General features: G+C 37.8%; 2 protein-coding genes across 3 annotated transcripts; one reads left to right on the forward strand and one right to left on the reverse strand.

Annotated features, from left to right (window-relative positions):
• The first annotated feature begins 306 nt into the window (after positions 1–306).
• LOC132186335 (nuclear receptor coactivator) lies at positions 307–9,701 on the forward strand. The gene is made up of 12 exons (XM_059600253.2): positions 307–657; positions 1,963–2,044; positions 2,126–2,190; positions 2,303–2,383; positions 2,994–3,074; positions 4,210–4,368; positions 4,462–4,560; positions 4,644–6,025; positions 6,476–6,690; positions 6,781–6,923; positions 7,657–7,695; positions 7,797–9,701. The coding sequence occupies exons 1-12, from the start codon at positions 532–534 to the stop codon at positions 9,375–9,377; spliced, it is 4,053 nt and encodes a 1,350-aa protein (XP_059456236.2). The 5' UTR covers positions 307–531; the 3' UTR covers positions 9,378–9,701.
• A 1,834-nt stretch (positions 9,702–11,535) lies between these two features.
• On the reverse strand, positions 11,536–19,522 carry LOC132186954 (peroxisomal (S)-2-hydroxyacid oxidase GLO4). 2 transcript variants are annotated; one of them, XM_059601083.2, is made up of 12 exons: positions 19,345–19,522; positions 18,518–18,716; positions 18,314–18,438; positions 18,182–18,228; positions 18,009–18,086; positions 17,717–17,841; positions 17,463–17,520; positions 17,236–17,298; positions 16,882–16,951; positions 16,245–16,345; positions 15,904–16,008; positions 11,536–11,953 (listed from the first exon to the last, which is right to left on the reverse strand). In XM_059601083.2, the coding sequence occupies exons 2-12, from the start codon at positions 18,658–18,660 to the stop codon at positions 11,774–11,776; spliced, it is 1,095 nt and encodes a 364-aa protein (XP_059457066.2). In that variant the 5' UTR covers positions 18,661–18,716; positions 19,345–19,522; the 3' UTR covers positions 11,536–11,773. The 2 variants fall into 2 exon arrangements, with proteins under 2 accessions (XP_059457066.2, XP_059457065.2); XM_059601082.2 differs by having other exon boundaries at positions 18,518–18,664; positions 19,345–19,521.
• Positions 19,523–22,202: the final 2,680 nt, after the last annotated feature.

Raw genomic sequence — 22,202 nt, forward strand, 5'->3', positions numbered from 1 at the left:
ATATATTTTTTTCTTTATTTTGTTTTTTGTTTTTAAAAAATTGATTTTTTTAATTATATTATTAAAAATTTATTATTTTAATATGATGTAGTAAAAATGCTGACGTGGCACTAACATAAGGCACAATTTCTATTTCGCATTTTTTGAAGAACTTATGCAATTAAAACTTTTTTTAAAAAAATATATATTTGTTGAATCAGGAATTTATTTCAAAAATACCCACGCCAAGTGAACCGGCGAGGATCCTTGTCCCTGTTGATAGATGGGGTTAAGTGTAATTTCACACCAAAACTCTTTCGGGTTTTGGTTCGAAGGCAGTCAGGATCGGACCCCTCGCGAGTCTCTCTCATTTTCTTATGTTCTGTTAACAATCCTCATTCCTCAGAGACTTTATTCATTCCTCTTGGGGTTTTTGTTTTGCCCCCAAATACTTTCCGAACTCTTTTTTATATAATTCATCTCTTTTGTTTTCCTCTACTTTCCTATGATCCAAACACCACCCTAAGACCTCAATTTCTCAGAACCCTCCGTATGGGTGTCTCCTTCAAGGTCTCAAGGACCGGCACGAGGTTCCTCCCGAAGCCTCTGCTTCAGCCCGAGGTCAACGCCGTCGACGACGTGTTGGAGAATTCCAAGGAGAGCTCAAGGAAGCTCCAGGTAAAATTACGCAAATTGATTCAATCGTTTGATTAATTTACTGCGTTATTGGAAACGAAATTATGGGTCTTAGATTTCAGCTTCGTTTTGTGTCAAAAGGCAGAGAATTTTGGGTATAATATGTAGGTGTATGTATAATAGGTAGTATTGAGCTCGCTTGAGTGGTTTTATTTTTATTTTATTTTGTTTGGGATACTGAAGAGTGTGAGATTTTGGATTTGGATTTGTTATGTTTTGATTTCTGACATTTTCTTATGCAACCAAATAAAGGATTGATTCCGTGCTTCGCTTGTCTAATTAACTGGGATGCTTTGACTCTCAGCTAATAAGCTTAATGCTAGTAATTGGGGTTCCCCCCTTGGAGTTATTTCTTTATTTCTCTCATTTTTTAAATAATTAATTTCCTTGATTGAGGTGAGATTTTCACTTTTTTATTTGGAAGTTCGAAGCAGATTATGTAAAAAAACTGGATCAAACATTTTGTTTTGTTTTCTCTTCCCCCCCTTTGTTTCTCAGGAGGCAATGAAGCATGATATCTTACCTTTTTTTTTTTTTTTTTTTTTTAAGAAGTAAAATGGGGATTTATTTAAAGAAGATTTTGCTCAGTTGCTAAAGCTAGTGGTTTTGGTGTTTTTATGAATGGTGTTACTGAAGATCGATGCTAAATTCGCTCCTCTCTCCTTTTGTTTTTGGGTGGTTGGAGGATTGCTGTGAAGATTGAATCTTCAATTGATAATCACCTTTTGAAAATGTTAACTGGTTTTAATTTATTTCTGGCACTCTGTCGAGAGAGACTTCAATTAGATGCTATGTTGAAATTAACAAGTAAAAGCTTGTGAAAATTGTAGTTTCCTTGTTTTGGCAGCGTGATCTTCCATTTCTGCTACATTTCGTTGCTGAAAAATGTAAGAATTTTTTTTAATAAAATTGATGTTTGTACTTTGCATAATTGTGTACCTGAGAACAGAAAAACTTAAAATGGAGCCTATTTGGTTAATGCAACTACTCTGCTCTTTCAATTTAAGTTTTCTTTTTTAAGAATGAGATCAACAGGAATATAAAAATTCAAAATCTAAAATTTTTACCTTGTTCTCTTAGCAATTGAAATTGATAGTTGATGTTTCTTCTTTCTCAAAGAATATGATTTTTTTTTTCCCCGTATATTTAAATGAGCGAAGCTCTTGTTTATGATTTGATTGCCAGCCCTTGAATTGGTAGAATGGGTAGTGTGTTTAATCTAATATTTATGTTACGTATTCAATCTTTCATGATAGTTTGGATTGCCAACCCTTGTTTATGATATAGGGCGGTCTTGTTGAAGGAGGTGAAGATGTTACAGTGGGGCCGGCATCATCCATGTCTTCTGAAGGACTTCCTCTATCTGCAGGTTAGTGGCACATTGGGTTTTGTTGGCCATATCTAGTCATGTTTGGATCCTGACAGATTTGAATTTCCCTTGTTTTGACAGAGAATGAAATTTCCTTTACTTTGAACCTCTTCACAGATGGATATTCCATTGGAAAACCTGCAGAGGTTTGTTGAAAAAAATATTATGATGCAAGTCGAAGAAAATAATTGAACAAAAAAAGTGACGCCTTGTATCTTCTTAAATATTTCTAAGTCTATATACTTTATGAATGTTCAGAATGAGACTGCACATCAGGCACTTCAAGATGTTCCAAAATTGTTACATCCATATGATAGGACGTCTGAAACTCTCTTCTCGGTAAATTTCTAGTTGGTTTCCCCCTCTTCTTTCAATTTTATTCAGAGGTTTATTTTGATTATTGTTTGTAAGGGACTAATGCACTTTTAAGAGCATCACCAATGATCTCTCTAAAGTTTAGCCAAATTTGAGGTAAAAAATCTACTTTTGTTATTTTATCTAACTACTTTTTGCAAGCACTGAGTATTAAGCTCTCTAAATATTTCTCTACTTTAACTAAATGTTATTTTTTTTTATTGATTGTTATTTGGTTGAAACTAACCACCAAAGAGAAAAGAAGGAGTTCCAAGTTCACATATGGAGAGAGAAAACAGTGAAAGTAATAAAATAAGGAATGGCTAAAGGAAAACTAGCATCAAATATGGAGAGAGACTAACAAAAACTAAATTGGAGAAAGGATGGAGAGTTTGATAAATGAGACCTTTTTAGAATTTTCTCTAAATTTTGGCTAAAAGCACATAATAGAGGGCTCATTAGTGATGCTCTAAATGGAATATCCTTGCCCTGTGCATCATAACCACTGTCTAAATTTCCTTATAATTTTGTCTCTACTTGCTATGGGATTTTCTTACTCAAATTTATTTACCTCTATTAGTGAATGCATTTGTAGGCAATTGAATCTGGCCGGTTTCCTGGCGATATTCTAGATGATATACCCTGCAAGTTTGTTAATGGGACACTTGTATGTGAGGTGAGTCATCTAACTACTGAAATTTTCTATTATCAGACCTATGTTATGAATCGTTTGGCTCATCAAAATAAATGATAAACAAATAGATAACTTTACAAAATTCTATGAATGCTAATATCTAACCCCAAGGGGTTGGCCTAGTGGTTGAGGCTTTTGGTCTTAGGGAGTATCACTCGTTAGATCCCCAGTTCGAGACCTGTTAGGTCCAAACTCCCCCTTGTGGCCACATCCCCTGATATAAAAAGCCAGCAATTTACTCTGATCCGAGTAGGGAAACTTCCGAAGGTTTGGTGCACTGGTGGTTTGAGGTTTACTTTGCAGGGATGGGTCCGAAGGGCCCTGCCTTGTCACGGTTCCCCATCATAAAAAAAGAAAAAAAAGAAAGAATGCTAATATCTGTATATGTAAGCAAACATACATGTGTACATAATGCATATGTGCATGAAGCAGGAAATCACTACTGAAGCTGGCCAAGTTATTTCTAATGATACTGCTTCCTAATTCTTAATCACAGTTGAACAAGGCAGTATTATTAGTGGAATCCTATTCTTTTAAGGTAGAATTCCCATACCATTGAACCAAAGAATAGGATTCCACTTATCAAAAAAAAAAAAAAATTCCCATACCATTGCACTAATTTAACCACCATTATGTTAGTGCACATGGAGTTTTCCTATCATGAAAAGACTATCCACCTCTGCTACTTTTTGATAAGGATTCCACTTATTAAAAAAAATAAAAAAAAATTCCCATACCAGTGAACCAATAACAAACTTTCTCAATATTATTACTGTAAAAATCCCTCCACCCGCCCCAAAAGGTGATCAAAATGAAAAACAGTGCAACAAATGGAATACCTCCTCTGCTTGCACTAATTTAACCACCATTATGTTAGTGCACATGGAGTTTTCCTATCATGAAAAGACTATCCACCTCTGCTACTATTTCCAGCCTTGCTCTTTGCAGAGACCTCATTTTGGTCTGTGTATGTGTGTGAGAAAGAGAAAGGCCAGCAGTTGTGAACATCTAACTTTTTTCTGTTTTAGCTATTCATACTTCTAACTTTAGGTTATGATTACGTATCACCATTTATGTATAGGATTCCTAAAACTAGCAATGCTGAGATTTTTTGCAGGTGCGAGATTATCGGAAAGCTTTTGACCAAGGGGCTAGTGATCTGTCAACTAATGTTTCCCCTGTTGTTAATAAAGTATGCCTTAAAATGTCACTGGAGAATGTAGTGAAGGATATTCCGTTGATATCAGATAATTCTTGGACTTATGGTGATCTGATGGTAAGTATGATCTACTCCTCTCATCACTGGCTTCTAAATTTCTGTCTTGTATTGGGTTACTGAAGTAAGATATTTATATTCACTTGAATACAGGAAGTAGAGTCCCGAATATTGAAAGCCTTGCAACCGCGGCTTCATCTAGATCCTATGCCTAAGTTAGATAGGCTTTGTAATAACCCAGTTTCCACAAAGGTAATGCACTTTCAGATAGATTTAATGTTCCTTGGCTGGAGGATGATTGTATGTGTCTTAACTATGTTGAACTTCATTTGCAGCTTGATTTGGCTCTTTCCAGTCTCCGGAGAAAGAGATTCAGGCAGATGCCTGAAGTTACTGTTACTTCTAGTTTTAAGACACACGGGAAGAAAGTTTGCATAGATAGAGTACCAGAAAGCTCTAACTGTAGGTTAGGAGATTCAGGAATCATTTCAGGCAATGGGCCACAGCATGTACATGAGAATCTTACTGCACAAACTCATGGCGCAACAAACATGTTAGCCTTAAGACCCAAGAACTTTGTACCAGATACCTCTGTTCAGGCACTACCTCTGGTTTCCCATCAAGCAAGGTATCAAATGGGGATTGGGACCCCCAGAAGTATGCAGGATCCTGGTTCGGGGCCTGTTACCAACGCAGTAGGGGCTTCTCCTGCTGGGCAGGACATGATGATCTCATATGCTGACAATGTGAATTCAAGTGCCTCTTTTCTTGGAAAGCGGGAGAATCAAGATGGGCAAATGTCACCCTTGTCCAACCTTAACAAGAGAGCAAGGCCTGCACCAGTGGGTCTTGATGGAATGCAACAGCAGCAAATAGGGCTAGATGGCCTCAATGTTTCAGAGATAACTTGGAAAAATACATTATTACAGCAGCAAGCAATGGCAAGGGGAGTTCACTATGCAAATACAGGGATGCAAAAGTTCTCCCAGCAGGTGTTTGAAGGGGCTCTGAGTCAGGATGCTGGGGCCATGCCATTTGCTGCAGGACAGCAGCGTACACGTTATGGTGCTAAGGAAGAGCAGTTCGAGATGGATAAATTAGATGGGCCAGAGCTCAACCGCATTAAAAGTGATATGCAGATGGCGGAAACAGAAACAAGTCATCTGGACCCACAGCAATCTCGGCAGCAAAGATTACCACAGCATGCATTCATTAGATCGAATTTCTCTCAAACACCCTGGAATAATCTTGGTTTGCATATGGAGAAAGATGCAAGAAAGGAGGACCTCCAGAAAAGGAAATCAGTGCAAAGTCCCCGGTTTTCTGCCGGGGCTTTGGCTCAGTCTCCATTATCATCAAAATCAGGGGAATTTTCTAGTGGTTCAGTTGGACCCCACTTTGGAGCTGTTGCAACTGCGCATGGAGCATCACAAAAGGAGAAGGCAGTGAATCCCTCAATTCCTACTGTTGGTGGGACACCATCTTTGACTTCCAGTGCTAATGATTCCATTCAACGGCAACATCAGGCCCAAGTTAATGCAAAGAGGAGGTCAAATTCCCTCCCCAAGACCCCAGCAATGAATGGAGTTGGATCCCCAGCTAGTGTTAGTAATATGAGTGTTCCATTAAATGCAAACAGCCCTTCAGTTGGAACGCCACCTTCAGCCGATCAAACCATGCTCGACAGGTTCTCAAAGATAGAAATGGTGACCATGAGGTATTCAGATTCATTGACCTAAAATCACAGAATTTTAAGCGTCACTTTGTCATTTTGAGTAGTTATTTCTCTATACTTTCTGTCTGCACAAACTGTTACTGTCATCTGGGTCAAGATGGACAGGGTAACTGTCTACATCTTATTAGTTGACCAAGTAAAGCTGTTTATTTTATGGATCCTGACCTTACAGGACGAGCCCCCCCTTTGGTTTTGACTCTAGGGATTGTTTTTCCTTGCTGAGATGGTTGATGAAAAATTATTCATGGCCTGCATTTTTTTTTCTTCATAATTTTCATTTTTGTTTAAAACTTGCAGTCTGCATGTTTTATATGGTGCAGAAGTTTCAGGATGTATAAACTTTCCACATCCTATAATCATTCACGAACATTCATTGGCAGCATAGTTAAATCCATCCTGTTCTTATGCAAGTTTTATGGATATCTGATTCAGGCATCAACTAAACTGCAAAAAGAATAAGGTCGATAATTACCCCATCAGGAAGCCAAACACATACTCCATTCAACATCTGTCCACCTATCTATCTAATGCTTCCAATGATGAGGATCTCAAAGATGATGCGAGTGTGAAGTCGTTATCTAAGTCACTTGCAGGTGGCAGCATGAATATCTGCAAAATAAGAGTCTTAAAATTTATCCAACCTCAAGGTTTGTTGTATTTGGTTGTAAGATATCTGATCCTTCGTGATGTCTTGATGGTTTTCTTGTGTTCCTAAAGTCCCACTTTTGCTTCTGCAGAAAATGGTGTTTCTTGTAGGGCAAGAACTAGGATGATTATGTCAGAGAAGCCATATGATGGTACAGTTGCAATGCATTATGGAGAAATAGAAGACAATGAATTTCTGGCTGCGGAGGATTATCTTCCTACATTGCCCAATACAGTATGTTCTGCATGAATTCTATTTTTGTAGTCTAAGAAGGATCTGCCTGTTGAATTAGTTAACACTGGCTGTTCTCAGTTATTTGGGGTATCAAAGCCGATATTTCATCCTGTTAAAAGCTATCTCCCCAATTAGACTTTGGAATTTTTAAATGTATTACTTAACTAAAATATATCTATTTCTTTTCTGGTTTTTTATTCTCGTTTTTGCACCTTCAACTCTCTACTAGTCTTCTTTGAGACCCTTTCTTGTGGTCCTCCAAATCATCCTACTGGTGCCTCTCCTAGGATTTCCTGCATGTAATCTTTCTGAAACTGAATATTTCCAAAATGTTCTGCCATTTGTCACTAAATTTTCATCTCCACCGCACTTGTTTTGATATCATACGTCCTTCAGTTGCCTATGTTATTTCTTGTAAAGGATGGGAGCAGTGATCTCAACTGTCTTTCACCTTGTGATAGATTATCTCTTTTGGACAGTCATCAGTCAAATTGCAGTGGTTATTTAAGAAAGTAAAACGTCTGGCTATATCCCCTGCTATATCCCCTGCATCCACTTGCTACTGATATGAGGGGGCTTGTTGATTGGACAGTCAATGACTGATATGGGTTGATAAGTTGGAAAACTTTTCAGAAGCATTAGTTTCTATGTCAACTGTCATTTTTAATACTGCTTATCCTTGCAACTATGTGTCTTCTGTTACTCTAATTTATTTACCTAATTCATGTGACAGCATTACGCAGATTTGCTTGCTGCACAGCTTTGTTCGCTGGTAAGTCTTCAGAAATTTCTTGAATTTTAGAAATTAGAAATACAAATTTCAGTTTTTCTAATTTTTATTATCCAATTGAGTAATGTTATCTGCTGATGCAGATGAATCGCCGGGAAGGATATGTTTTGTTGGATGATCAAATCCGGGCAAAACCAACCCGCATGAATCTTGGCTCAGCCAGTCAATCAGATGCTGCTGGAGTTCCTCATAATTCAGTAACTGAGATGCAGCAATATGGTGAAGCAGTTTCTGGCCAACAACAAATTGAAGATGTAAAGCCGATTATCAATAGTAATGCATCTCTAAACTCATCTCAGAATCTTTTAGCGAATGCAAGGATGCTGCCTCCTGGAAACCCCCAGGCCTTACAGATGTCTCAAGGACTATTTTCCGGGGTTTCAATGCCCCAGAGGTCACAACAGCTAGACCCACAACCATTGCTTCATCATCAGCAGCAGCAACCACAACAACAACTACAACAGCAACAGCAACAGCAACAGCAACAGCAGCAGCAGCAGCAGCAGCAACAACAACAACAACAACAACAACAACAACAACAAAACCAACATTCCTTGATTCAACAGCAGCATCCCCAGTTCCAGAGGTCACCTTTGATGCTTGCAACAAATACACTTTCGCACCTGACAGCGCTCGGACAGAATTCCAATATGCAGTTGGGTAATCAGATTGTCAACAAGCAACTTCAGCTGTTACAGCAGCAGCAACAGCAACAGCAGCAACAACAGCAGCCACAAATGCAAAGGAAAATGATGATGGGACTTGGAACTGCTGTGGGTATGGGAAACATGGGTAATAACATGGTTGGTCTTGGAGGCCTTGGCAGTGGCATGGGCATGGGAGCTGCAAGGGGAGTAGGGGGAACTGGAATGTCAGCATCAATGGCACCTATTTCTGGGATAGGCGTGGGACAGAACCCAGTGAATCTTAGCCAGCCTTCAAATATCAGCAATGCAATAAGCCAGCAACTTCGACCTGGATTGAATCAACATCATGCTGCTATTGTGGCATCAAAACTTAGAATGGCACATAATAGAGTGAACATGCTAGGAGGATCTCAGTCAAGCATAGCTGGGATTTCAGGAGCCAGACAGATGCATCCAGGTTCTGGTGGTCTTTCAATGCTTGGTCAGAGTCTAAACAGGGCTAACATGAACGCAATGCAACGGGCAGCAATGGGGCCTATGGGACCTCCGAAATTGATGCCAGGGATGAATCTTTACATGAACCAGCAGCAGCAGCAGCAACAACAATTACAACAGTTGCAGCAGCAGCACCAACACCAATTGCAACAGCCGCAGCAACCACAATTTCAACAGCAATTGCAGCAACAGCAGCTACAGCAGCAGCAAGATACCACTTCACCACTACAGGCTGTTGTATCACCTTCACAAGTGGGCTCACCATCGACCATGGGAATTCCACAATTGAACCAACAAACTCAACAACAGCAAACTAGCCCTCAGCAAATGAGCCAACGCACGCCGATGAGCCCACAACAATTGAGCTCTGGGGCAATCCATGCGATGAGTGCTGGTAATCCAGATGCTTGTCCAGCTAGCCCACAATTGAGCTCTCAGACCCTTGGTTCAGTTAGTAGTATCACAAACTCTCCTATGGACCTACAAGGTGTGAACAAAAGCAACTCGATCAATAATGCATAATGAAGCTCAGGAGGCTCAGGGTTCGCTTCTCAAGTCAAGGTGCAGCTTTGCTGGTTCGAAGAAATAAATCAGAATCTCATACTACGTGCTCTAGGATTAAACTAGCTTGTAGGCAGTTCCAGCTTAGCGCTTGCTCAAAAAAAAAAAAGCTTGTAACCCGTGCAGTGCAAGGGGCTTCTGATTTATGAGAAAGTTAAATTATTTGACGTTTGTAATAATTTTTGTACATGACTGTTATATTGAAGATAAGGTTAGAATGTAAAACTTGTTTGTATGGAACCAATTACAATTAATTTAAAGATTGAAGGCTTGGTTTAGTTGATAGTATAGTGTTTCAGCAATGTTTTTGTCATTATAACTTCGACTCCTCCAATTGTCAATTGGGCTACCTCATCTTCAAATCACACCTCAATATACCTAGAATGAGTGCAATGATTTCTCTTTTAGTTGGATAGGAACCTACTACTATGGTAACAAATTAAGAGATACAAATGGGTTGCATGGTAATCTATGATAAATTAAGAATTGTAAATATTAAGAAATATAAAGTGCAAGAGTTGCTTTCAGTGTTTTCTTTTTTTGTTCGTATGTTCGTCTTTTGATTCGAAGGTTTTCAGTGTTTTTTGTTTTCGTATTCTAACAACGAACTTACATACCCTCTTTTTTTTTTTTTTTTTAAATAAAAAATTAATTTATAAATAATGCATAAACAAATTACACAAACAAAATACAAGGAAAGACAAAACAACAACAAACGAACTACTTAATAACCCAACCAATATAGACTATAAGCACCTTAGAGCCCGGAAGGAAATCCAAGAATGAGGAAGTTAATTGGAAATACAGACTGTGAAAGCCGTGGCCCACTAAGATGGATACAACCATTGGGAGTAAAATAACTCCTATAAACTTAGATCTAGTCCGACTTCCAAAGAAACTGAATAGACTAAGAGATGACAACTTAGATCTAGTTCGGTTTCTATGGAAACCGAACAGACTAAAAAGAGAAAGAATAGCGGAAAATAGATCTCAAACACAGACAAAGAGTTTCAAGCCCAAATAGTTCGGGTTAAATTGTAGACAACAACACCCAACAAAAAATAACGAAAAAAACCCATAAAATAATAGTTTCGGCGGGGGGCGAGACAAATGAAGGCAGCTTGAGGAGGTTGCCCAGCGCGTGTGGACCACTCACCAGTGCATAAGATCCACTTGTGGACTGCGAGGTCCAAGCGCCGGCTCATGGATGTCGGAGGGAGAAGTGGTTAATGGCTTCGGCAAGCTGGCACGTCGGAGAGAGCGGTGGTAGAGTGGCGTGTTGTAGGCCGGAACTAGCGAAGAAAAGAATATCTGAATTTGAAAAAATCAATCTTCGAAGCTTCATATATCCAGTAGGCGACACGGTGGAGAAGACAAATGGCGAGGTGGATGATGTGGCCAGTGAGGGGGGAAGACTGAGGCCGCCATTTTATGAGGATTGGGGATAGATCGCCAAAATTGATAGATAGAGCCTTATAAGAGATTAGCAGATCTAGAGAAAAGAGAGAAACTCAAGAAAGGAAAAAGTAGAAAGTGGTAAAGGAGGGGAGAAGGGAAACCAGAAGGTTTTCCTTCCTTCTCAAGCACGGCTGACGGTTTTTTCAGAGAGAGAAGAGAGCTTTTCGTGAAGTTAGGGTTTCAGTTTCCAAGTGTATTTTGAACTTACAGACATTTAGGTTGTGCTATTAATCAAGCTCAAAGATAATGCTAATGGGATGAAATAAATCATTCGCAGACACAACTTGCATATGCAATTGCCTAACTAACAAGTTTGGCAGTTCCAATGCTTATCGCTCTTATTAAGATATCCACATATGCAAAATATAATGCTTTCACTCGCTTGAATTTTCTGTGAGAATTTCTGCTACAGTTTATAAACCACCATATCAGTAAATCACTACGTACATTGCTTAAGCATGTCGGTGACATAAGATGAAACTAAGCATTACTCTCTAGCTTGTTTCATATGTACATCCTGCAAAGTATCAAGGTAGCCAATATCTTTTCCTCCATCAATTAAGATTGAAATAGTAATTGCAGGCAGCCTCAGTAGGCAGTTTTTGATATGTGTGACCATGAAGAGGTTATGTTCTATTTATCGTTAAGAGAAGCAATATAATTATATGAACAGTATTGAGATTGAACATTCAAATTAATCTGCTTCAATTACAATGCTCAGTTTATAAGTTTGCAGCAACAAGACCAACTAATCATTGAAGAAGTGCCAAATTGTCTGAAACCTCAGCATGCATGCACATTTAAGATAAACTGTGCACCCACGCATTATTTTGTGCATAAGATCAATCATCAAAACCATCTGTAGACAGGATATTATTTTTAATGGCTTTCAAATGATATTATAGCATTGACTGGAGTCTCTCACGCTCTGTTCTTATGTGGCTCCGGGTTATATCCTTCACACTTGAACAACCTGAAAGGGCCATAGTCAGCTCCAGCTCATCCTTCAGCATCTGAATTACCCGTTTCACGCCATATTCCCCCTTCGCTGCAAGCCCATAGACCACAGGCCTTCCTACCTGCAGTAACATATATCAATTACTATGAAAAAGCAAGGGCAAGGAATTTTAAAATCACACAAGTTTCAGGGGACATTATATTTTGGAATGAGAGAGAGAGAGAGAGAGAGAGAGAGAGAGAGAGAGACAGAAGCACAATCTCAAATTAATTAGTCTCACCAAGTAAATAATTGGTGTTATTGAGGATTAAGATATACCTCCAACTGGAAACGAGAAGGAAAATAAAAGTCACGCTAATCTCCATTTCTGATGCAGCGTGACTTAGTAGGATGCAGAGAAAAACAACAATAAAGTAGTGGATAACTAATTCTAGACCTAGATTCTATCAATGATCTAAGAATTCTTCTAAAAACAATAGATACTCTCTAAAGTTTAAAGGAAAAGAGGAATAAACTCAACTCTGAGTATTCTCATTAATCAAAATCAATAATAATCAACAACTGAATTGTTAAAGGCTATAAGCATATATTTATAGCCCAAGACTCCTAGCCCTAAAATAACAATGAAATAAAGTTGTTTTAGAAGTCTATGAAAGAAGACTAAACCAAATAGAAGACTAACAAAGAACCTAATGCAAAATGAAAGACTAAAAGATAAGATAGAATAACAAACTAACATAGAAACCTAGTTTAAACAAAAGACTGAAATGTAAAATAGGGTAAGATAAGATCAGTCGATATAAACTATATTTGCATCATTCTCCCCACGTTGGAGAGAATTCGTCCTCGAATTCGGCTGGTTCTTTCCACAGTCCTTCGGATGCCCAGTCAACTTATTCCACTCGCCGTTCCTCAAGATAAAGACATGGCAACACCTCACAATAAGCGTGATGCTCTTTCTCTTCGAAATATCTTGATGGTTGCTGCGAAGGCCCCACACACCACTTGGCAATTCTTCGAATTTGCCGTACTTCTCCCTTCCACGTGCCATGAAAGTACTCAAGAATGAGTTAGCCATTGTTTCCCTCATGAACATATAATTGTCATCATCCGTATAAAACTCATCACAATCATTGTTATGAGAATCGGATAAGATATCGTCTACACCAAGAAAATCAACATAACTTAATTCTTCATCACTAAAATTAGGTAATGCACCTAGAAGGTCTTCTTCAACCTCTTCATAATCGGCGATGCCATCCTCTACATAATTGGTGATGACATTCGTGGGACCTTCCTCTACCAATTGGCCATCTTCTTTTGGATAGAGACCGCCAAACATGGGAAAAACCCCATCTTTTTTGTGCTCCTCCGTGGGCCTTTCTTCTTCCCATGAGTTATCTTCTTCAGGCTCCTCATCATAGGTTGATGGTGAGTCCCAATCCCCAAATCCTTGCGAAGGATCTTCAACATCTTCATGTCTGAATTCTTCATCAATGACCTCGGATTCCTGAAACTCTTCATCCACAGATTCCCTTTCCTCCTCCACAGAATATGGATTCGGTTTATGGATTTGTGGTTGGCAAGTAGGGGTCCAATTGGCATGTCGTTGACTTTTCACCTCACTCCAAGTTTCCCTAAATAAATCTTTTTTGTAGGAATTTTCTATTTTCTTTGTCACAGCCATAGACCCTTGTCTCCAATTTTGTGACTTTTGACCCATGGTATACTATGAGGTAAGAAAGCGATGCGCATATATTTCAATAGTTTCTCCCAATTATTGATCTTTAATTTGCCTTCCCGCTTCCTAGTTCTCTTCAGTTGTTGCCACCACGCACCAACTCTTCCCTGGAATGTATGTACCACCAAAGAGACTTGTTGTTCATTGGGCACCCCGTTGAATTCAAAAACCTTCAACAGCCAACACCCAATCTAGAAATTCGTTGGGTTCTAGATCCTCGTCGAATTTTGGGATTTTGAGTTCGAATCTACTTACCCGCCGATTGGCATGAGCTTGCGCAAGGTGCTAACGTCCGTGCGTTCAGTGCTCCGCAAACGAGCTTCTAGATCCGTTCCCATGTTGACCACACAAGTTGGATAATTGGGTAGTGAGGTCTTCAATTTGATCCCTCATAGCCTTGAATTGATCCTCCGTGTGTTGCCAAGGTTCAGCGATAGATTTGCCTTCCGCCTCCGCGAATCGCAGTTTTGGTTGGCGACAACAATTGTTTGGCCTACCACTCATGTGCCTTAAACGAATCCCCAGTTGCTCCTTACGTGCTGTCTCCATGCACACGTACACCTCGTTTATGTCTGCAAAGTGGTTGCTTCTCCCTATTCATGGAAAGTGACTGAGCTTTGATACCAACTGATGCAGCGTGACTTAGTAGGCTGCAACGAAAAACAACAATAAAATAGCGGATAACTAATTCTAGACCTAGATTCTATCAATGATCTAAGAATTCTTCTAAAAACAATAGATACTCTCTAAAGTTTAAAGGAAAAGAGGAATAAACTCAACTCTGAGTATTCTCATCAGCCAAATCAATATTCTGTGGAGGAGGAAAGGGAATCTATGGATGAAGAGTTTCAGGAATCCGAGGTCATTAATGAATTCAGACATGAAGATGTTGAAGATCCTTCGCAAGGGTTTGGGGATTGGGATTCACCACCAACCTATGATGAGGAGCCCGAAGAAGATGACTCATGGGAAGAGGAAAGGCCCATGGAGGAGCACGAAAAAGATGAGTTTTTTCCCATGTTTGGCGGTCTCTATCCAGAAGAGGATGGCCAATTGGAAGAGGAAGGGCCCACGGATGTCATCACCAATTTTGAAGAGGATGGCATCGCCGATTATGAAGAAGTTGAAGAAGACCTTCCAGGTGCATTACCTAATTTTAGTGATGAAGAATTAGGTTATGTTGATTTCCTTGGTGTTGAAGATATTTTAAATTCTCCTAATGAAGATTATAGTGAGTTTTATGCAGATGAGAAAAATTATATGTTCACAAGGGAAACAATAGTTGACCCATTCTTGAGTATCTTCATGGCACATGGGAGGGAGAAGGAACGAACGAAGAGCAAATCTGCAATATTGCCAAATGGTGTATGGGGCTTTCATGACAACCATCAAAGTATTTCGATGATGAGAAGCGTCACGTTTATTTTGGGGTATTGCCTTGTTGTGATCTTGAGGAACGGAGAATGGAACGAGTTAACAGGGCACCCGAAGGACCGTGGAAAAGACGGTCCGAATTCGAGGGCGAATTCTCTCCAACCTCGGGAGGATAATGTAGATTGGAATTCAAGGCTTATCTTATCTTATCTTTTAGTCTTTTATTAGATTTCTTTGTTAGTTGTTTATTCTATCTTATCTGTCAGTCTTTATTTGAATTAGGTTTCTTTGTTAGTCTTTTATTTGGTTTAGTTGTCTTTCGTAGATTTCTAAATTAACTTTATTTCATTGTTATTTTAGGGCTAGGAGTCTTGGGCTATAAATATATGCTTATAGCCTTTAACAATTCAGTTTATGATTATTATTGAGTTTGTTTAATAAGAATTACTCAGAGTTGAGTTTCTTTGTGTTTTTCCTTAAACCATAGATAGAATCTATAGTTTTTAAGAAGATTTATTAGATTCTTGTGATAGTCTCACAATCTTAGGAATATTTATCTTTTCTACTTACTGTTTTTCTTGTTCACCACAATCCTACGCTACATCAATTTCTCTATTCAAATGTATTTAGTAGTCTCAAAGTGAAAAATGTTTCTATGACATGGATATACCATGAGTAACTTAAGAAAGCTTTCTCACTTATGCAGTGAATTTTAAAAGAGAAGGATGGCGGGCCAGCAAATAGTATGAGCTCTATCTATGACAACCAATTATCAGTTGGTTCCAAAAATATAAAATGACAACAGAAAGGCCATGGTAATTGCATGAGTGCATGATGATCGAATACGACCCATCCTTTCAGTATAACTATGGGGAAACCCACCATAGCACTGGAGAAAATAGTTTTAAGAAAAGATTCATATGTTAGATGAGCAGATATGGAGTGAAGAGCTTTACCAAAACAGCTTGTGCACCAAGGGCTAATGCCTTGAAGACATCTGTTCCTCTACGCACTCCTCCATCAAAAAGAACAGGAACTTTCCCTCCAACAGCATGAACAACCTGCAATCCATTGTATACAAATATCCTAAACTGGTAATGTGACTTTGCTGATTGAATTGACTTACCAAAGAGCATACTAACAACTGCACTTCTTAGAAAGGAATGAGTTGAGGATGACTTGCTACAAGAAATCCTTTCTTTTAATTTGTTCCATGGTTAATAGTACATGCACTTACTGAGACTCTGGAAGACTACATAAATTGCATCACCAAATCTGTAGAGAAATTGAGAGTAACCTCTTCCAGAACAGAAATAGTGGCAGGAGTAAAATCTAGCTGGCGAGCTCCATGATTTGAGACAATAATACCATCAACCCCAACTTCCACAGCCTTTAATGCTGCCAATGGTAGAACATCAAATATTGAGCAGGAATTCTCAACAGAGGAACAGGCAAAAAAGTAAAAAAGAATTACTACTCTGTAGAGTCAAGGCTGTTATATCTCATTAACAAGTAAAAGCATCATTTGAGGCAGATAAGATAATTCTAAGAAGCACACTCTCTTTGCATACATTAGTCGATCCATGTGAACAGTTAAAAGAAGGGAAACTGGTGAGACAGGTAATATGACAAAGAAGATAAAATGTAGAAACTCTTTTTTCACCCGCAACAAAGAACAAAATTTTGACTAACCAAAGGACTATCATGTTTGAACAAAGGAATAATAATTTTCTATTTAACCATTCTCATATAAGTGAGATTAAACCTCTTTCCCTTTGATTTTAACTTAGACAATAGCCTGAATATTTGGTTGATATTGTCAAGTTTAAAAGTAGATAAGGTTCTTTTCTGACTTATGTACTGCTGCAAATAGGTGCAATAATAGTGATAATGTAGTAATTAAAATATGCCAATATCATAAATGGAGATGTTACCATCTTCACGAGTCAGAACCCCCTTGATCAGAATTGGCAAGTTTGTTATAGATCTTAACCATCCTAAATCCTGCAGATGTTGCAACGCAAAATTATAAGCTTAAGAAACCATGGTCTTTACACGCACCCCCAAAAAAAAAAAAAAAAAAAAAAAGGTCTATAAACTATAGGCATTTCTGAAAATTGCAGGTGGACAAACTAAACCGTATAACACTAAAATCAGTTCTATTATCAGTAAAGAACTAGTTTTGAACATTTAAGTCCAAGGAAAAAACCGATTGTCTGAGTAAATATTTTCCCAGCATATTTGCAACAGCATATTTCAAGTAATAAGAATAGTTTAGTGGTACATACCCTCCAACTCAAAGCATCATCAAAGGTCTCTTTTGCAAAAGCTTCTAAATTTGAACCTTCTTCCTGCAGAAAAAATTGATTCATTGAATAACTGTAACATAAATAGTTTTAAATTTTAAACAACATTCACACTCCAGTTAACATGCATGCATATGCTCATTGATGTACATTCACATGCATGTGGCACATTTAAATGCAAAAATTGGGAGCTGAACAACTCCACTCACATCATCAACTTCAGTTGATAAGAGGCCTTCAAAATTCTTCAACTGTGGTGCAACCATTCTGCAGAAATGATTTAAGTCATGAATCAAATCAGATTTAAGATAAAGCTTATTGTGTGAGTATGAAAGGTAAAATAAACAACATATATAATGATCTCAGATACTAAAACTTGTGTTCCATCCTCATTACATGAAGAACTTTATACCCAACTGTGAAGGCAAGTAAGTGACATTAAACAAAAAGAGATCATATTTACTTGTTCTTTATGTCTGCCTCCCTTCGACCAAGTCTGGGAGTATCAACTGTTAGGACAATACCCTTGTATCCATTTCTTTCAGCTCTCTGTACGAGTTGAGCACATACATCTCGTCTCTTGTATACCTATTCCCAGAAGAATACTAGATTACAGTGTGATTTGCTACCAACAGAACCACCAAAACAATCACAACAGCAACCCAAAATAATTAAAATAAAAAAGAAGAAGTGCTGCCACTAAAGCAATATAAAGTTACAAATGAGTTTAAATGAGCTAAAGAAGGAGTGAATACATATAATTGAAAAAACCGAATAGCATCGCAGCTGGAAGCAACCTCCTCCACAGTACAAGTAGACATGAAGGACAAAACCTGCAAATAAAAATAAAATAAAAAAGTTAAAATTCATGCACCTCAGCAAGGGAGATTTGAAGTGGCTTTCCACTCAATATATGTTAAATCAACACCATTATTGTGTTGCATGCAGCTGCCGCTCTGGCAGTGGCGACCTCTCCTGGAATAAACACAATTAGCAACTAAATTAGAATTGAAACAAATTTCAACTGAGAGAGAGAAAATTCTTCCAAGAAGATTTAGACCTTCAGGATGTGCCAACTTATGCATAGCAGTTGGAGCAATCATAATGGGTGCTGAGACTCTGTAACCCAAAACAGTGGTTGACAAATCTATTCTGCTTACATCTACAAGAACTCTTGGCCGGAGCCTAAGAGGCCATAGAAAGTGCTCAGTAAGATGTTGTATCCAGTTTGCAAAAACAATCATCAACAGATTTAACAGCATACGTAATTCTATGAAATGCTTCCACATTTTCTTTAAGTGTGTACTGATCCTCAGCTCCCCCTGTATAGTAGTCATAATACATTTTTGGAAGAGCTTGCCTAGCCAATTCTTGAAACTCCTTCACATTAACGGGTTCACCCTCCATTATCCTGGAAACATGATCATTAAATTGATGTTTTACTTTCCATCAATCTCAAGAGACTGCACCCCATAAAGACATGGATAAGGATAGTTGCATAATTTCAGGAATTCCTAAAGAATAGGTGTTGCTCCTGTTTAGGGCCTCAAAACTTTTGCTTGGCCTAGCTTATTTCATGATATAGCAGCATATCAAAATTTCTTGCATAAAGTAGTATATTCAAATATTTTGATGGACAATGATCGATGTCAATTAAGCGTATCTAGAATGAAAAATCAATTAATCCATCAAAATCTTAAACACCCAGCAAACATTCTACACATTATTAGTATAGACTCCCCAACTAGCTTCTGGAAACGAAAAATTACACACACTCGGCATTCCTCAGCACCAATATTTGAACAAGTTAATGACCAAGTATCACTTGGGAAGCAGAATAATTTTGAATGTGCACGTGTTTGCGTGCGTGTGTTGGAATGCATGTTTCTTGTCTGCAGAATTAAACATTCAACATGGCAGTCACATAAAAGTATCATTAAAACAGCTAATAGCCCAAAAATGCTTCGAGGACAGGATGATCAGCAAAAAGCATGATGACCCATTAAAGTAAAACACTCATTCAACCTCAAAGGATGGTCAAATATGAAGTACGTTGATCGTAGTCAAGGACAAGCAGCACACTGCACATACCTGTAAGAACTGGGAAACCCCAATTGTTTACACATTCTGGAGTAGTTTCAAGCGAAGATTTTGACTAAATTTAGAGAAGAGAATTAAATGTGAATAGATCTCTAGTTGTACCTTTTTAACAACACTATTTTAGTCTAGGTTTAAATTAAAATATGTTTGGAGGCCGGCCATAGTGTACTCCGCTAAAATTAGGTAGAATGCCTTTTATGCCCACATATGCCAGTAATATTAGAGCATCCCAGTATACTTTTAACTTTAGAAAATATGACTAAAAAATCGTAACGAATTTTACAGTAGATTCTCCAAATGAACTATAAATATTAGGACTACTATAGTAGAATTTAATGTTTTGAATTTTATTATTACGATCTTTATGATTATTAAAATATAAAAAATTAATTTTCTTTCTTCTTTCCTCTCTCTTCTTATGTCTCACAATTCTCTCTCATCTCTTCTCTTATGTATATAATATAATTAAAAAAACAAATATTTTAATGATATAAAGAATGATTAAAGAAAACTATTGAAGTGAATTTTAACATAGAGAAACAAAAAGTAGTTTGAATACTTAAATATAAAAAAATTGACAAAAAAAAACTGTTGAGAATGCTCTATTGAAGCTTCTAGGAGTGGTGTAATTTGTCCAAATGGACAAGGTCGCAATTGTCATTTGCCATTGGGTGGGCAATTGGAGTCGTGTGTAATCCCGGACTCTGGAATGGAGCCTGGCTGAGCCAAATTCACCAAATTTCATCCCATATTTGAATATAATCCCACCCAATTCTCCATCGATTTATCAGACAATTTTTAATCTTCTTTTAAAAAAATTTCTCAGATTGGCCATGTGCTCATGTTATAGTTGATTGTCGTCATTAGCTCTCCTTCTTTAGAACTTGGACAGCTTTTAAGGTCTTTATTAGGCCTTATTTGGTAAAGGAGTTAGAGTTGGTGTAGACACTGTTTATCATCATTTTCTAAAAAAATTAACATCAAAATATTTTAATTTTTTTACTTTTTATATCATATCATTCACTTTTTATTATTATTCAAATAAAAAAAATCACTACAAAACAAAATTTTTTCACTTTTTCATACCACTTTTTTCACTTTTCTTATATAAAAACATTCTTACTTTTTTTTTTTTTTTTTTTACATTAATCTACATCAACTATAGTGTTTAGGCCAACCTATTTACCAAACACCACCCCAATGTGTCAATTCTTAAACACACATAATTACAAAATGGGTCGCTTCTCGCTTAATATTTAAAAGCATTTACGACAATTTCTCTTTTCTCTCTTCCCTTGGTATTCAAAGTGACAAAGACTTATTTGTTTTTCTCGCATCTGATTTGAAGAAGAAAAGAAAAGAGGAGAAAGAAAAAAATCAGGCCGAAGAGACCCCGGCCGACAGCCCCACACACGCATCACAAATAAGGTCACCGCCCCAAATCTTGTTTCCAACAAGTATGAAATATTTTCTTTCTTTTCTCTCTCATCGATAATAATTGACTATCACGGGAATTACTTCAAAAACATTTACCACTTTCAAATTATCATTATTTTTAAAAAATAATAATAAATTATCACTATTTGGGTACTTTCAAACTTTTATTTCGATATGAATTACGTTCTTCGTTAGTATTTGGCGTTAAAGGGGATGAAAATGCCGTACATGTACATTTCTTTTACACAAACTTTTCAAAATCTCTTTAAAATTTATTTAAATAATAATAAAAAAAAACCACAAAACATTAAGCGGCAATTGAATCACCTCCCAACCATCATGAGGGTTGAATGGTTGGGAGGTGGACGAAGGACACACAGCCTTTAGGAATAGTTCATCCATCCCTATTTTATTTTAATGAGTAGTTTAACTACTTCTAAAGCTTTGAAAGTGGTTCGAACACCTCTATATTCCATATTAAGAAGAGTTTGGTAAAAGAAATGGTGGAACCACTTCTTATGTCACATCATCAAATTTCCAGCAACTTTCATGTGCTTCCACTGTAGGGGACGGCCCCACTCCCTAAATTCTGTCCTATAACATTTTATAATTTGAGATTATTATAAAATGTTTATAATTATTCTAACAATATTGAAATTAAAAAATTAAAAAAAAAAAAAAAAAAAAAAAAAATACCACAATGGCAAGGGGAATTCACTATGCAAATACAGCGATGCAAAAGTTCTCCCAGCAGGTGTTTGACGGGGCTCTGAGTCAGGATGCTGGGGCAATGCCATTTGCTGCAGGACAGCAGCGTACACGTTATGGTGCAAAGGAAGAGCAGTTCGAGATGGATAAATTAGATGGGCCAGAGCTCAACCGCATTAAAAGTGTTATGCAGATGGCGGAAGCAGAAACAAGCCATCTGGACCCACAGCAATCTCGGCAGCAAAGATTACCACAGCATGCATTCATTAGATCGAATTTCTCTCAAACACCCTGGAATAATCTTGGTTTGCATATGGAGAAAGATGCAAGAAAGGAGGACCTCCAGAAAAGGAAATCAGTGCAAAGTCCCAGGTTTTCAGCCGGGGCTTTGGCTCAGTCTCCATTATCATCAAAATCAGGGGAATTTTCTAGTGGTTCAGTTGGACCCCACTTTGGAGCCGTTGCAAGTAGAGGACTGTTAAGGGGGCAAGCAGGCAAGCAGTACGCAAGCTCGTTCGGGTTCAGTTCGTATAAGCTCGGTTCGTACTCGACTCAAATATTAAATGAAATGTTTCGTGAATACGAATCCTGACTTGAATATTAAACGAAGCTAGTTCGGCTCGACTCGAGTAAGCCCATGAACAACTCATATAAGCCTCAAATTGATAGTTATTCCTATAATTCCTCATATTATTATTAAAATT

Source organism: Corylus avellana, chromosome 6, assembly GCF_965113065.1.
Source record: "Corylus avellana chromosome 6, dhCorAvel1.hap1.2, whole genome shotgun sequence".
In the NCBI taxonomy this organism is placed as follows: Eukaryota; Viridiplantae; Streptophyta; class Magnoliopsida; order Fagales; family Betulaceae; genus Corylus; species Corylus avellana.

Excerpts from the sequence above, each read along its gene's own strand:
- LOC132186954 (XM_059601082.2), bottom strand. The coding sequence starts at position 19,379 with ATGTGTAAACAATTGGGGTTTCCCAGTTCTTACAG. Across the intron at positions 17,299-17,462 it reads TATCAACTGAAGTTGATGAT|GAAGAAGGTTCAAATTTAGA; the intron begins GTGAGTGGAGTT and ends TTTTTTCTGCAG. Across the intron at positions 11,954-15,903 it reads TTGGTGCACAAGCTGTTTTG|GTAGGAAGGCCTGTGGTCTA; the intron begins GTAAAGCTCTTC and ends ATGTTACTGCAG.
- LOC132186335 (XM_059600253.2), top strand. The coding sequence starts at position 532 with ATGGGTGTCTCCTTCAAGGTCTCAAGGACCGGCACGAGGTTCCTCCCG. Across the intron at positions 3,075-4,209 it reads ATGGGACACTTGTATGTGAG|GTGCGAGATTATCGGAAAGC; the intron begins GTGAGTCATCTA and ends GATTTTTTGCAG. Across the intron at positions 6,026-6,475 it reads ATAGAAATGGTGACCATGAG|GCATCAACTAAACTGCAAAA; the intron begins GTATTCAGATTC and ends TATCTGATTCAG.